The sequence below is a fragment of the Mirounga leonina genome, unplaced genomic scaffold, assembly GCF_011800145.1.
Source record: "Mirounga leonina isolate KUSES-001 unplaced genomic scaffold, KU_Mleo_1.0 Mir_168, whole genome shotgun sequence".
NCBI lineage: Eukaryota > Metazoa > Chordata > Mammalia > Carnivora > Phocidae > Mirounga > Mirounga leonina.
The window spans coordinates 23,055,743-23,071,082 of record NW_023270426.1 but is presented as its reverse complement, the minus strand read 5'-3'; the positions used below and the strand labels follow the sequence as shown (position 1 = coordinate 23,071,082).

General features: G+C 40.5%; 1 protein-coding gene across 5 annotated transcripts in view; it reads left to right on the top strand.

Annotated features, from left to right (window-relative positions):
* SIL1 (SIL1 nucleotide exchange factor) overlaps positions 1-15,340 on the top strand; it is a 212,244-nt gene that overhangs the window by 127,488 nt on the left and 69,416 nt on the right. For all 5 annotated transcript variants that reach the window (XM_035014245.1, XM_035014244.1, XM_035014246.1 and 2 more), the window contains 2 exons: positions 691-790; positions 12,729-12,920. In XM_035014245.1, coding sequence (XP_034870136.1) covers positions 691-790; positions 12,729-12,920 — 292 coding nt within the window. The remainder of the gene's footprint in view (positions 1-690; positions 791-12,728; positions 12,921-15,340) is intronic.

The following is a 15,340-nucleotide window of genomic DNA, read 5'->3' as shown; positions in this document are numbered from 1 at the left end:
CATCAGGTTCTTGAGATGACATCCACATTGGTTACTTTCCTCCCTCTCCTCGGAGGCTGACTTTGGAAGATGGTTGGCTTTGCATCTAGTCCTCAATAACTCAAACTTATTCCTTGGTCAGAATGACACCTAGCTCCTGCATTTACTCTGTGCCCAGGAGTTGGTTTTAAAGGTGTGAATTTATCCAGCCTGTTTTTGTGAAGAAAGATTGCCTTGTGATATCAGGCCAGGCACGTGGTGGGGAGGGGCGGGGGGGCTCAGGTCTCCATTGGTCCCTTTACTAGAAGAATATAAATAGGGTGCTTGTTACATCCTTTGTGCCCACTATCCTCCAGGAGGTCCTGCCTGTCACGCTGACAGAACAGCATTGCACTGACATTCCAGACATACTTCTGCCTGTGTAGTTGGCTGAGGGCTCTCTGTCCATGGTAGGCCTCTGTCTGCCCCATGGCATTTCCTCCTCTTTCATGAAATGACCCCATCTTCAGCTGTGTATTTCCTCCTTTAGCTTCAAGGTCAGACTACCTGTTGGACTTGTGGCTGACGAAAGGCAAAGCTAGAGTGGTGCACTCTGAGTTAGAGCTGGCCTGGCTTACCTTGTTTTGGAGTGCCAGCCCCTGCGGTGGGGGGGTGTTTTTTTCTTGGGAAAGATGATGCCTCCTTCCTGACTCTTACCTTCTCTTTGGACAGGCTGGACATCAACACTAACACCTACACATCTCAGGACCTCAAGAGTGCACTGGCAAAATTCAAGGAGGGGGCAGAAGTGGAGAGTTCAAAGGAAGACAAGGTGTGTGATATTCTTTCCAGGGAGTTAGTAAGCCTACTGGACAGCCTTGAAGGGAATCACTTCTCCCTGAAGCTGTTAAAATAAACATGGGGTTATGATAATAATATTGTAAAATAATTTAAAGGGCAGTTATGCCAAATAAGTAATCCTTTATAGACAATTTAAAAATATATACCAGTGGGTGCCTGGGTGGCTCAGTTGGTTGAGCGACTGCCGTCGGCTCAGGTCATGATCCTGGAGTCCCGGGATTGAGTCCCACATCGGGCTCCCTGCTCAGCGGGGGGTCTGCTTCTCCCTCTGACCCTCTTCCCTCTCGTGCTCTCTGTCTCTCATTCTCTCTCTCAAATAAATAAATAAAATCTTTAAAAAAAATATATATATGTATATATATATATATGTATGTATATACACACCAGTGCTGGGAGCATTTCATTGTTTAGGATCCACCTTTGCGTTATATGTTTGGGGAAGATGAAGCACAAAGCAGAGATAATCATACTCTTCATTATCACAGACAAGAGTGAGGTGAATAGAGATTAAAACACAGATCTCCTCACTTACACTTGGATTGGACACAAGCTTAAAGAACAGAGGAACTGGGCTGGGAAGGAAGCCTTTATCCTTGTCCATGTCTTTTGAACATAGTAGCAAGTGTATTCCCTGTTCCAGGGCTCACGTTCCTTAAATGTACATACAGTGCAGGGGTGGAACAAGAGGATGGCTGAGGTTTCCTCCAGTTCTAAATTTGTGTACAGACTAAGGGAATGAGAAGGAGAAAGAGGCAGAATTGCAGCCCCTTGCTATGCCCCTCATGTCTGGGAATGCTTGTGGTTACAGACTTATACCAGAAAGAAATCTTAAACTTGAGATGGAGCACGAACTCATGTGATAGAGAATTCCAATATCATTAAAAAAAAAAAAAAAAAAAATATATATATATATATATATATATATATGTATTTGTTGGACGAGAGAGAGAGAGCGAGAGCATGAGCACAAGCAGGGGGAGCAGCAGAGGAAGAGGGAGAAGCAGACTTTCTGCTGAGCAGAGAGCCCGATGTGGGGCTTGAGCCCCGGACCCTAGGATCATGACCTGAGCTGAAGGCAGACAATTAACAGACTGAGCCACCCAAGTTCCGCTCCCTTATCATTTTTTTACACTTCCATTTGAGTCCCATCCTTGAAAGCAGCTCCTCTGATGGCTACTTTAGAGACCTTTCTAAGTTCTCCCTTCCTCTTATCCCCCTCACAGTCCTCTTTTGCTTTGTCTCTCTGCCAGTGCCCTAGAATCCTGGCAATATCTTGGAGGGGCAGCATCAGGTTCTTGACAGCTTGTATGTTAAGTGGAAGAAGCCTTGGGTCCCTCAGATCCTTTAGAGCTAAGCGTTTCTGAGACAAATGAGCTTTTTTTTTTTTTTTTTTTTTTGGTGTCGGAGAGGACCTCATTAGGATGTGTTAATATGCAGACCATGTTCTCCATGTCTTTCCTCATCTTAGTGAAGTCACATCTCCCAGTATGGAGAGTGTATGTGGTATGAGAAGATGAGTAGCAGGATGGCAGTGGTAGCAGCAGGGGTTGTAGGAAGGTGATAGATAGAATTTCATTCTACCACAGGATAGGAGGGTGAGGAAAATCAAATCCTCTTACCTGGTGAAGCGGAGGTGAGCAGAGGAGAGAGGTGTGTGCTTAGGTGCTTAGAGCAGAGATTGATGTTCCTGTGGCCAGGGATTGGGCTCATCCTCACTCATCATCCCCTCACCGTGGGCTCCATGTGGGCCTGATGGAAACATAGCAGTCAGCCCCTGATCCATGTCTTCTCTGTGGGTGGAAGACCCACTTTACCCCATCTCTTCTCTTTGTTCTCTTTTAATGGTCTTCTTTCCCATAGTAAAGTTTGTATAGAAAAGTATGAATATTAAGAAAATGTTTTTTAACCTCACACCTGTCAGAAGGGCTAAAATTAACTCAGGAAACAAGTGTTGGTGAGGATGTGGAGAAAGGGGAACCCTCTTACACCGTTGGTGGAAATGCAAACTGGTGCAGCCATTCTGAAAAACAGTATGGAGGTTTCTCAAAAAGTTAAAAATAGAACTACCTTATGATTTAGGAATTGCACTACTAGGTATTTACCCAAAGGATACAAAAATACTGATTCAAAGGGTTATATGCACCCCGATGTTTATAGCAGCATTATCAACAAAAGCCAAATGTCCATCAACTGATGAATGGATAAAGAATATGTGGTGTACCTACACAGTGGAACATTACTCAGCCATCAAAAGGAATGAAAGCTTGCTACTTGCAATGACGTAGCTGGAGCTAGACTGTATTATGCTAAGGCAGAGAAGGACAAATACCATATGATTTCACTCATATGTGGGATTTAAGAAACAAAACAGATAAACATATGGGAAGGGGAAAAAAAAGAAAGAAGGAAACAAACCATAGGAGACTCTTAATGATAGAGAACAAACTGAGGGTTGCTGGAGGGAGGTGGGTGGGAGATAGGCTAGATGGGTGATGCTCATCACTTGTTGTGATGAGCATTGGGTGTTTTATGTAAGTGATGAATCCCTGAATTCTGCTCTTGAAACCAATATTGCACTGTATGTTAGCTAACTAGAATTTAAATAAAAATTTGAAAAAATAAAAAAAAAACCCAAATAAAGATTAAAATAAAAAAATAAAATATTTTTTAAATGTAAAAGCAAGAGATTAAGTTTTCGGTTGATTTTTTTTGCAATTAAAAAGAATCCTTTCCAATTCTTAATTGCAGGAAACTGAGGGTTGCTGGAGTGGGGGGTGGGGTGGGAGGGATGGGGTGACTGGGTGATAGACACTAGGGAGGGTTTGTGCTCTGGTAAGCGCTGTGAATTGTGCAAGACTGTTGAATCTCAGATCTGTACCTCTGAAACAAATAATGCAATATATGTTAAGAAAAAAAAAAGAAGAAGAAGAAGGTAGTGGGAGGGGAAGAATGAAGCGGGGGAAATCGGAGGGGTAGACGAGCCATGAGAGACAATGGACTCTGAAAAACAAACTGAGGGTTCTAGAGGGGTGGGGGTGGGAGGATGGGTTAGCCTGGTGGTGGGTATTGAGGAGGGCACATTCTGCATGGAGCACTGGGTGTTATGCACAAACAATGCATCATGGAACACTTCATCTAAAACTAATGATGTAATGTATGGGGATTAACATAAGAATAAAAATAAATAAATACAAAAAAAATACAAAAAAAAAAAAAAGAAAGAATCCTTTCCCATTGCAAGAGGAGATCCCAGTATCAGTACCCAAATGCAGGATCCTTATTCAAGCTGGTATAAGTCAACTGCTGTTTGCAAGATAAGGCTGACACACTCCTTACTTCTTTGGAGTGTAGGTTGTTGGCTTCTTCACTGAGGTGCTAGAGCCTGGGGTTTTTCTCCTGCTTTCATTTGGAGCCTTTTGGGATTGACTCAGCTCATCGTCAGTGCCCTTGGGACTGGCAAATAAATTGACTTGAAGTAGGTTGGGGAGTTTCTGACATGTCTCAAGCTCTTGGCTGCAGATGGCATTATGCTTTTTGTTTATCAGTCTTTAAACTCAAGTTGTGTGGTGGCTTGCAAGAACAGGATGGTGCTTTTGCTATTTATAAAAGCAATACTGTCAAATATTGTGCCGTATCCTATCATTTGAGTGAATGTTTTTCTGACTTGATTTTTTAGGGGGAAGGGCACCAATTCTATTGTATATGTTTGTACCTTAGATTTAAATGAATCAGTCCTTCCCAGAACCCCTTACCTTGTGGAAAAACTCGCATCTAGCCAGACAGATTTGGACTGTTGAATCTGATCCCTTTATACCTCTATTACCATACAAATGGCTTGATGCCCTATTTTATTATGTCAGCTGTTGTTCACCTGTATCCTATAAATTGTTCCATTTAAAAACATGACCTTCTTAAACTTTTGATGCTGGACAAGATAAAGTAGACTCATTTCTTAATATTACTCCTGCTAAGGACAACTAAAAACCTTGGACATAATACTAAAAGCAAATATAAGAAGACTCTAAAAGGTGGGAAGAAGAAAGGAGACTGGCTAGTGACCTTGGAACTTGAAGAATAACATGATAGTGAGTTCCTTGGACATTCTTTTTGCCCTTTGTATATCCCAGAGTGGGCATTCGAGAGGCCCACATCCAGGAAATGCCAACAGGTACAGATAGAAAAAAGCCCTAAAAAAGACCTATTCTTTCTAGAGAAATTGCTAGGAAAAGGGCAGCCTAAAAGAACTAAACCCTTTTTGACAATATCTGTCCTACTTTAGCCAAAGACGATGGAAATCTCCCACCCCACCCTTAGTGCCAGTGGAAATTGAAGGGAAACTTGGATTTCCACCTCCCACTTTGTGGTAGCAGGCTGCACTCTTATTCCTCCACCAGAGTGGTGTCAGCAGAGACCGAGTGGGTAGACCGAACTTCTACCCCCTATCTCTGGCAATGATATGATGTGATGCAGGATTCTGCTACCTTGACCAAGGTGGCATCAGTGAGCCTTGAACAGAGAGCTGGAATTCCTACCCTCTGCCCAATGGTAGGATACTATTCTCTGTTTCCCCTGCTGGTGTGGTACCAGCAGACACCAAGTGTGGAGCCTGGTTTTCCACCCTCTACATTGGGGGTAGCAAGCTGCTTCTCCTGTTGGGGTGGTGTCAGTAGAGGCCAAGAAGGATATTTGAATGTCTTCTTCTGCCTGACACTACCAAGGTGGTTTTTCACTTGGAGCAGAGGTGATGCCATTGTGTGTGTTGGTCGGGGTGGGGGGAATGGGTGGTGGTGAATGGGGAATCTGTAGTCTGACCTTCTACTTGGTGGCACTGAGATAGCGTGAGGCATCATTTTGCTCCCCACTCTGGGACATTGTCAGTGAGGGTAAGTGAGGAGCCTGAACTTCCACCCTCACACCAGCATCAGTGAAGCAGTGTTTCAGTTCCCCCAGCAGGGTGATAAAGAGGCCAAGGAAGGACTTCTTGTCCCAGTGTAGAGTGTCCAGTGGTGGCAGGTGATGTTCTTCCTCCTCCTAACTAGAGAGTGGTGGTAGGATTTTGGAGAGAAGGGAGCTGGAGAAAAGGATTTCACAAATGAAATTTTGGGCATATTCTCTGGTGACCCACATGAGAAACTGACCAGAATTAACACAGCAAAAGATCTGATAACTGAAACGCAGTGTGGAATACTGCCCGGTGTCTAGATGAGCCTTTGGCAGGATATAAAGGAAACAGACCAAAATAACACTGCATAGGGTCTGGAAACTAAATTATCTTAGAGTCACAGCCACACAAGAAGGACAGAACCAGTGTATTAAACGTAAACATTTTAACTGCTTACTGAAAAGGAAGATTCAGTAAGTTAGAGAAATCTTAAAACTAATATCCAAAATGCCCAGAATACAAAAAAAAAAAAAAAAAACCTTGAACTAATAGATAATAGATGCCAACAGTGAGATGACACAGAAGTTTGAATTACCTAAAAAGGATTTTAAAGCAGTTATAAAAATCATTCAACAAATGATTATGAACACTCTTGAAACAAATGACAACCTCAGCAAAGAAGTAGATGACAGAAGAAAGAACCAAATGGAATTTTTAGAACTGAAAAAAAATACAACTCAGAATGTTTAAAAATCACTGAATATCAGGGCTCAGTAGCAGAATAGGAAAGAGAAGAACCAGTAAACTTGAAGACAGAGAGAAATGACTAAAAATAGGGAAAAAATGAACGGAGACTTAGGGACCTGTGTGATTATAAGAAAGGATTTAACATTTCTGTCATTGGAGTCTTAGGAAAGGAGAGTACTGAAAAATAATGAAAAAATAAACTAAGAAATAAAGGTGGAAAAATGCCCAAATATGATGAAGGGCATAAATGAATAGATTCATGAAACTGAATTTTCAGTAGGATAAACTCCGAGAAATCAACACCATGACTCTTCACAGCTACAGAAAAAATGTTGAAAACAGAAAAAACATACTGCCTTAGGGTACAATGATTGACTGTGCATTTTTCATTTGAAACTACCAAGACCAAAGTATGTATCACAATATTTTTCAAGTGCTGAAAAAACTGTCCACTCAGAATTCTATAGCCAATGAAAATATCCTTCATTAGCAAAAGAGAAATCAAGACATTCTTACACAAAATTGAAAACATTTGTCACTAGCAGATGTACCTAAAAGAATGACTAAAGAATATTCTCCAAATAAAAATGAAGTAACAGTAGAACGACACTTGGAACCATCAGGAATAAGAAAAGAACAATGAGGGCGCCTGGGTGGTTCAGATGGTTAAGCGTTTGCCTTCGGCTCAGGTCATGATCCCAGGGTCCTGGGATCGAGTCCCACATCGGGCTCCCTGCTCCTTGGGAGCCTGCTTCTCCCTCTGCCTCTCTCTCTCTCTGTCTCTCATGAATAAATAAATAAAAGCTTTAAAAAAAAAAAGAACAATGAATGAAAATAAGGGGAAAAAGAATAGACTATCTGGGCGCCTGGGTCGCTCAGTTGGTTGAGCAACTGCCTTCGGCTCAGGTCATGATCCTGGAGTCCCTGGATCAAGTCCTGCATCAGGCTCCCTGCTCGGCAGGGAGTCTGCTTCTCCCTCTGACCCTCCCCCCTCTCATGTACTCGCTCTCTCTCATTCTCTCTCTCTCAAATAAATAAATAAAATCTTTAAAAAATATTAAAAAAAATTAAAAAAAGAATAGACTATCATTCTCTTACATTTGAAAAATAGTGTTTGATAGTTGAAACAAAAATTATGACCTCTTCTCTAGCTCCATATACATTCAATATGAGTTTCACCATCAGAGTTACCACTGTTACTTTCTTTGCTGCACTTTGGTCTTTCTTGGCCACTTCTTTTCTTTTGATTACCCATTTTTATGATATGTTACTTGGGCTTGTCATTGGAAGATGAGGAAGTCCTACAACTACACACTTGACATCTGTGTGTGAACGGAGAAACGAATTTTTAGTGACCTGTCAGACAGACCTAGGAAGAAGTGGTATGATCACCCACTCATCATCATGAGCATTTATGTTATATGTAGTGAGTTGTGGACTAAAGAGCCAGCAACAAAGTTTGTACTTCATGTGATTACTGTTAAATGAAATTTGTGGTAACTGAAATTTCAGTAGTGTTGGGAGAATGGTGTTATTGAAACTATAGTATTTGAACTTGGTGCATGTAAGATCTGTGCAAAGCAAAGACTGTATCTGATTAAAGACTTGTATCTAGAATATAAAGAACTCTGAAAGCTCAACGGTAAAAAGTGACAACATATTTAGAGAATGGGGAAAGGAAGTGAACAAACAGATAATTCACCGAAGATGATTTGTCGATGGCAAATAACCACCCGAAAAGATGTTTAATGTCTTTAGCCTTTGGAGAAATGCAAATTAAATCCACAATGAACTATCACTATACATCTATTAAAATACCTAAAACAAAAGTGGTGATAATACTAAATACTAGTGAGGATGTGGAGAAACTGAGTGTTTCATACATTGTTGGTGAGTATGTAAAATGGTACAGTCACCATGGAAAATAGGCAGTTTCTTATAAAACCAAACACGTTTGTCATATGACCCAGCAGTTGTACTTGTGGGTATTTATTGCCAGAGAAATAAGAACTTGAATTTATATAAAAACCCTTATACAAATATTTATGTTCATAATAGTCAACACCTGGAAACAACTCAAATGTTCAACAGGTGAATGGTTAAGCAAACTGTACATCTGTATAATGCAGTACTACTCAGCATTAAAAATAAATGAACCATTGATGCATGTGGTAACTTGGATAGATCTCAAGTGCATTATGTTCATATAAAAATACTATCTCAAAAGATTACAGACCTTGTTATTCCATCTTTATAACATTATCTAAATGCCAGAATTAAGGAGATGGAGAACAAAGTAGTGATTGCCAGGACAAAGGGATGGGTGGGAGGGTGAGGTGCGCTGTAAAGGGATCGCCCAGTGGAGTTTGGTGGTGGTGGAATAGTTCAGTAGCCTGATTGTTCTGGTGGATACATGAATATATATATTGGATAAAATTGTATAGAATAATATACACACATATACGTGCAAATGTGTACATGTAAAAGCTGATAAAATCTGAGTAAGGCTTATAGTCTAGTTAACAGCATTATACCTTTGTCATTTTCTTGGTTTTGTTAGTGTACTGTTAACGTAAGATGTTGCCATTGGGGGAAGCTGAACCAAGGGTACATGGTACTCTGTGTATTATTTTTGTAACTTTCTGTGAGTTTATAATTATTGCAAAATAAAAAGTTTTTGTTTTTGTTTTTTTTCTTAAAATAGGCCCTCTTCCTGAGGGCCAGGTACACATCATTTTCGTGAGGTGGAGGTGACTTATTTCTTATCCTGCTCACTTGCCTGACATCCCACAGCTCTAGGCAGTAACTCAGCTTCCCCAGACCTCTTTGCCCTGCCTTTGGCGGCCATCCAGAGTCCTTTAGCTGGGTGTAGGGAGAGCATTTCACTGTTGTTTTAGCCTGAAGAAGCAGGAAATGGTATCCCATAGGTAGCATTGCTCTGCTAGGGGCTTGGTCTTTTTTAAGAGAGGCTGATTCATTTCTTTGGTTGGTGTTTCTATGGAGTACTTGTAACTGGGGAGAAAATCCATAGGTAATAGATGAGCAATTTGGAGCTGACAGCTGCTCATCATTCTGCTTTTTATAAATATTCCTGCCTTTTAATTTTTCTTGGAAGATAGAGACACAAACCACTGTGACCTTTTGGACTCTATTTATAAGCACTGTCCTCTAAAATTGGGAAGAAAATGGGAGTGTCACATGTATAAAATATCTAATTGAAGTCTTTTATTCACCTCCAACATAACTTCATTTTTTAAATTTTTGTATGTGTGTGGGGTGGAGAAGGATTGAGAGAAAATTGAGACTTGAGTATAGTACATACAGTAATTTAGCCACTTCAAACAGTTGAACAAATTGTACACCTGTAGTTAGTTTGACAGTAATGAGAGTGATTTAATTTTCATCAGCAAATTGCTCCCACTCTGATAGCTCTTTACCCACAGTTTCCTACATCTGGGTTTCCCTAAAATGTTGCTGGATTGGGCAGGGCACAGCAAAGATAGTAAATGATTGTAGAAGATACAGAACCAAGGTGTGGATTATTCCACCTTAGACCTCAGCCTTTTCAACGGAGTTTAGGGATTGAAGGTGAGCTTGCATTGCTTCCCCTGACCTCAGTGATGGCAGCAAGAAGACTTTCCATTCTTCTTGAACATTAGAAGTCAGATTGGGATAAGTGAACCTGGAAAATCTTGAGTGTGTTTTTGGGGCAGAGGTCTATATAGATAGACTCTGAGGGCTCTCTTCTGTGGGCGTCTTAGAAGGTGCAGGTATGCTTTGAAGACGGTGTGGGTTTGGTTCTAGACCACTGCAATAAATCAAGTCAGATTACTTTTTTGGTTTCCCAGTGCATGTAAGAGTTATGTTTACTCTGTACTGCAGTCTACTAAATGTGCAATAGCATTATGTCTAAAAAACAATATACATACCTTAATTCAAAAAGTACTTTATTGCTAAAAAATGCTAACCACCTTGAGCTTTTAGTGAATTGTAATCCTTTTGCTTGTGGAGGGTCTTGTCTCAATGTTGATGGCTGCTTGACTGATGAGGGTGGTGGTTGCTGAACATTAAGGTGGCTGTGGCGATTTCTTAAAATAAGAAAGCAATGAAGTTTGCCACATTGAACAATTTCATGAACAGTTTCTCTGCAGCATGTGATGCTGTTTGATAACATTATACCACAATAGAACTTCTCTCAAAATGGGAGTCAATTCTCTCAAACCCTTTGACTGCTTTATCAACTGAGTTTATGTAGTATTCTAAATCCTTTGTTGTCATTTCAGCAGTCTTCACAGCATGTTCACCAGGAGTAGATTCCATTTCAGGAAACTACTTTCTTTGCTCATCCAGAAGAAGCAACTTTTCATTCATTAAAGTTTTATCATGCTGCAACAGTTCAGTCACATCCTCAGGCTCCACTTCTAATTCTCTTGATATTTCTACCTCATCTGCACTTATTTCCCCCACTGAAAACTTGAACTCGTCACAGTCATCCATGAATGTTAGAATTGACTTCTTCCAAACTCCTGTTCATGTTGATAGTTTGACTTCTTCCCATCATGTTCTTAATGGGATCTAGAATGGGAATACTTTGCAACAGGTTTTCAGTTTACTTTGCCTAAATCCATTAAAGGAGTCACTATCTGTGGCAACTGTAGCCTTACCAAATGTATTTTCTTATTATTATAATTAAGACTTGGAAGTCAACATGACTTCTTGATCCATGGGCTGCAGAATAGATATGTTAGCAAGCATGAAAACAACATTAATCTTGTTGTACATCTCTCAGAGCTCTTGGGTGACCAGGTGCGTTGTCCATAAGCAGTAATACTTTGAAAGGAATTTTTTCTTTCTGACGGTAGGTCTCAATGTTTGTCTTAACATATTCAGTAAACCATGTTGTAAATAGACATGTTGTCATCCAGGCTTTTTTGTTCCATTTATAGAGGACAGGCCAAGTAGATTTAGCTTAATTCTTATGGGCCCTAGGATTTTTGGAGTAGCAAATAAACAATGGTTTCAACCTAAAGTCAGCAGCTGCATTAGCCCCTAACGAGAAAATCAGCCCGTGCTTTGAAGCCAGGCATTGACTTCTCCTCCTCTAGCTATGGAAGTCCTAGATGGCATCTTCTTCCAATAGAGGGGTATTTTGTCTACACTGAAAACCTGTTGCTGAGTCTAGCCACTTTCACGAATTAGCTAGATCTTCCAGATAACTTGCTGCAGCTTCTATATAAGCACTTGCTGCTTCACCTGGCACTTTTATGTTACGGAGATGGCTTGTTTTCTTAAACCTCATGAACCAACCTCTGCTAGCTTCAGACTTTTCTTCTGCAGGTTCCTTATCTCTTTCAGCTTTCATAGAATTAAAGAGATTTTAGGACCTTGCTCTGGATTAGGCTTTTTGGTTTAAGGAAATGCTGTGGCTGGTTTGACCTTCTATCCAGACCACTAAAACTTTCTCCGCATCAGCAATACGACTGTGTTGCTTTCTTACAGTTTGTGTGTTCACTGGAATAGCACTTTCACTTTCCGTCAGGAACTCTTTGCATTCACAACTTGGCTAACTGTTTGGCACAAGAGGCCTGTCTTTTAGTTATCCCAGCTTTTGACATGCCATCCTCACTAAGCCTAGTCATTTCTAGCTTTTGATTTAAAATGAGACATGAGACTCTTCCTTTCACTTGAATACTTAAGAGGCCATTGTAGGGTTATTAATTGGCCTAATTTCAAAATCATTGTCTCAGGAAACAGGCAGGCCCAAGAAGAAGGAGAGAGATGGGGGAATTGCCTATCAGCGATGCAGTCAGAATACACAAAACATTTATCAGTTAAGTTTTGGTGTGGCTTGTGGCACACCAAAACAACTACAATAGTAATATCAAATACCACTGATCATAGATCACCAGGACAAATATAATAATGAAAAAGTTCAAAATATTGCAAGAATTACCGAAATGTGACACACAGACACAGAGTGAGCAAATGCTGTTGGAAAAATGGCTGATAGAATAGCTAAATGCTGGTTGCCACAAACCTCCAATTTGTAAAAAAAAAAAAAAAAAGAAGAAGAAGAAGTAACAGCTCTAAGTTTGACAAAGTGAAGTGCAATAAATTGAGGTATTCTTATAGGAGGATTTTTTGATAGTACAGATGAAAGAAGGTTTTGAATCCTGGAGCAGTAATTCCTTGACAATGGGCATCCATGATAGGCGACAACTGTCTTGGAGAGATGTCTCCAATTGATCTAATTATCTTTTTGCTTCAATTATCTTCTTAGGCAAGGCAGGCCAAGGTTAAACGACTCTTTCGCCCCATTGAGGAACTAAAGAAGGAGTTTGAGGAGCTGAATGTTGTCATTGAGACTGACATGCAGATCATGGTACGGTTGATCAACAAGTTCAACAGTTCCAGCTCCAGCCTAGAAGAGAAGATTGCTGCACTCTTTGATCTTGAATATTATGTCCATCAGGTATCGTATTTCTTTGTCCATAAATCTGACTTTTAAGTAACATCTTCAACAGCAAACCTTCCTGCCCTAAATCCTGAGAAAACATCATCAGCATCTTTGCTCCTCTCTCAGGGCATCTAGTATTTTTAACCTAGGCCAATAGCTATTGTAGTAAGATATATTCTAGAAGAAAGGGCCAACCTCTTTTTCATTTGCAGTGTTATGTCCATTATTTTTCAACACCTATTATACAGCAGGGGCAAAACAGCCATGGTCTCTGTTTTATGTAGCTTATAGTCTGGAAGAGGGAACAATTAAATCATGAACAATGAACAAAAAAATGAGATAATTTAAACTTAAGATTGTGATAAGGGCTCCAGAGAGTAGTGTGGGAGTATATAACGGGGGAACTTAGCCTAGTCAGGGGTGTTGGGGAAGGCTTTTCTAGATAAAGTTTTATTGGGACACAGCCGCATCTGTTTCTTTATGTATTGTTCTATTGTTTGGGCTGTTTTTATGCTACAGTGAGGGGTTGAAGAGTTGTGACAGAAACCCTATGGCTCACAAAGCCAAAATCATTACCGTCAGGCCCTATGGAAAAAGTTTGCCAGCCCTTGAATCAGAGTTCCACAGGCAGAGGAAACAGCATGTGCAAAGATTTTGAGGTTGAGAAGAGCTTGGAGAGATTAAGGGCCTGGAAAATACTGGATAGGGTAGCATAGATAAAGTGGAAAGGTTAGAGATTCAGAGAGGTGGAATTGGGAATATCATGCTCTTTATGATTTTATCCTTGATTTTAAGAACCATTGGAGAGTTTGCAGCAGGGAAAGGACTGATCACACTTGTGCTGTAATTATCATAGTTAATACTTATTGAGTATTATCATAGACAAGGCACTTAGTCAAGTGCTTTATACATACCAATTCATTGAATTCCACAGCTGCCTTATGGGCCTTGTTACTAGTTCCATTTTATCACTGAGGCAAATAAGACACAGGTCAGACCTGATATTGCCCAAGGTCACCCAGTTAGCGAGTGGTAGAGCTGGGATTTGCAAAAAGGACTATCTGACCCTAAACTGTGCTCTTAACCTTTTGGTCATTCTGTCTCCTCTAGGATACTGGAATCGTTTGAATGAAGCTCAAAAAGACATAGGTAGATCTAAGGAGAAGGAGCAAGAGAAGTCGTTTATTTATTCAATAAATTTATTGCATGCCTGTTAAGTCCCAAGAGCTATTTCAGGCACTTAAAATACATCTGTGAACAAAATTGGAGCTTAGCTTCTAGCGGAGGCAGATAGATAATAAATATAACTAATAACTAAATTATGGACGGTGTGTTTTAAGTTGATAAATACTGTGGGCAAATAAAAAGTAGTTCATGGTAAGGACTGGCAATATTGGAAAGGAGCATCTCAGGAGAAACAACAAGTACTAAAGCCCTAAGGTGGGAGCATGTCTAGTGTGTTTGTGGGATCAGAACAAGTCAGTGTGTGGTTGGAGCTAAAAGAAGAGAGAGGGACGTAGATGAAGCTTAGACAGATAATGGGGGGAAGATCATAGACCGCCTTGTCGAGCATGGAAAAGAATATGAAACTGGATGTTATTAAAGGCTGTTGAGCAGAAGAACAACATGCTCTGACTTACTTTTAAAGGATCCCTCCACCTGCTTTGTTGAGAATTAGAATGGAGGCAGGGGGTGTGGGTAGAAGCACGGAAACCAGATAGGAGGTTATTGCCGTAATTCAGACTAGGGACGATGGTGGCCCAGGAAGACTGTGTAATCATAATCAAAAGCTTGTTTGAGATCCTCATCAAGACACAGATCTTCAACATCCTCCCACACATGACTGCGTCCTTGTTCTCTATAAACTAGGCTAAAAGACATTCTTTCTTTCTTTCTTTCTGATTTTGTCAGCCTTTGTGGTGAGAGAGGATGAGTGTATACTGTATCTGCAGGAATTATGATGCAGCCTCTTCATCTTCTTTCTTTGCTCATAACTCTTTCTCAGGACTCAAATAGCAGGTCTATGATCCTCTTAGAGAGAAAGTGGGCCTGAGTTCTCTTTCCTCTTTCCTGTGTTTCTCTCCAGGGTGAAAAACAAGAATTCCAACAGCTTTTCCGTTACAGATATTTAAAGGATTAAGGATCTTAGAGGTTATTGGCCAACTTAGTCCTGCTCTGATCTTGGCAGCTTTTATTTTTTCTCATTTAACATACTTGGGTGGATCTTTAGGTATCAGGTCTCTACAGACTCTTCCTTTAGTTGAGCATAAAAGGCCAAAATAACTGGAGAGCTGATCATACTTAGAGGGGAGTGAGTACACAGGAGGCTAGCAGGGCCCTGACAAAATTGTTTTTTTTCCATGCAAGTCAGCCGGTTATCTGGCGGTGTTGTCTCTAGGGTGACGTCCTATTCTGCTTTCATGAGTTACTGGGTG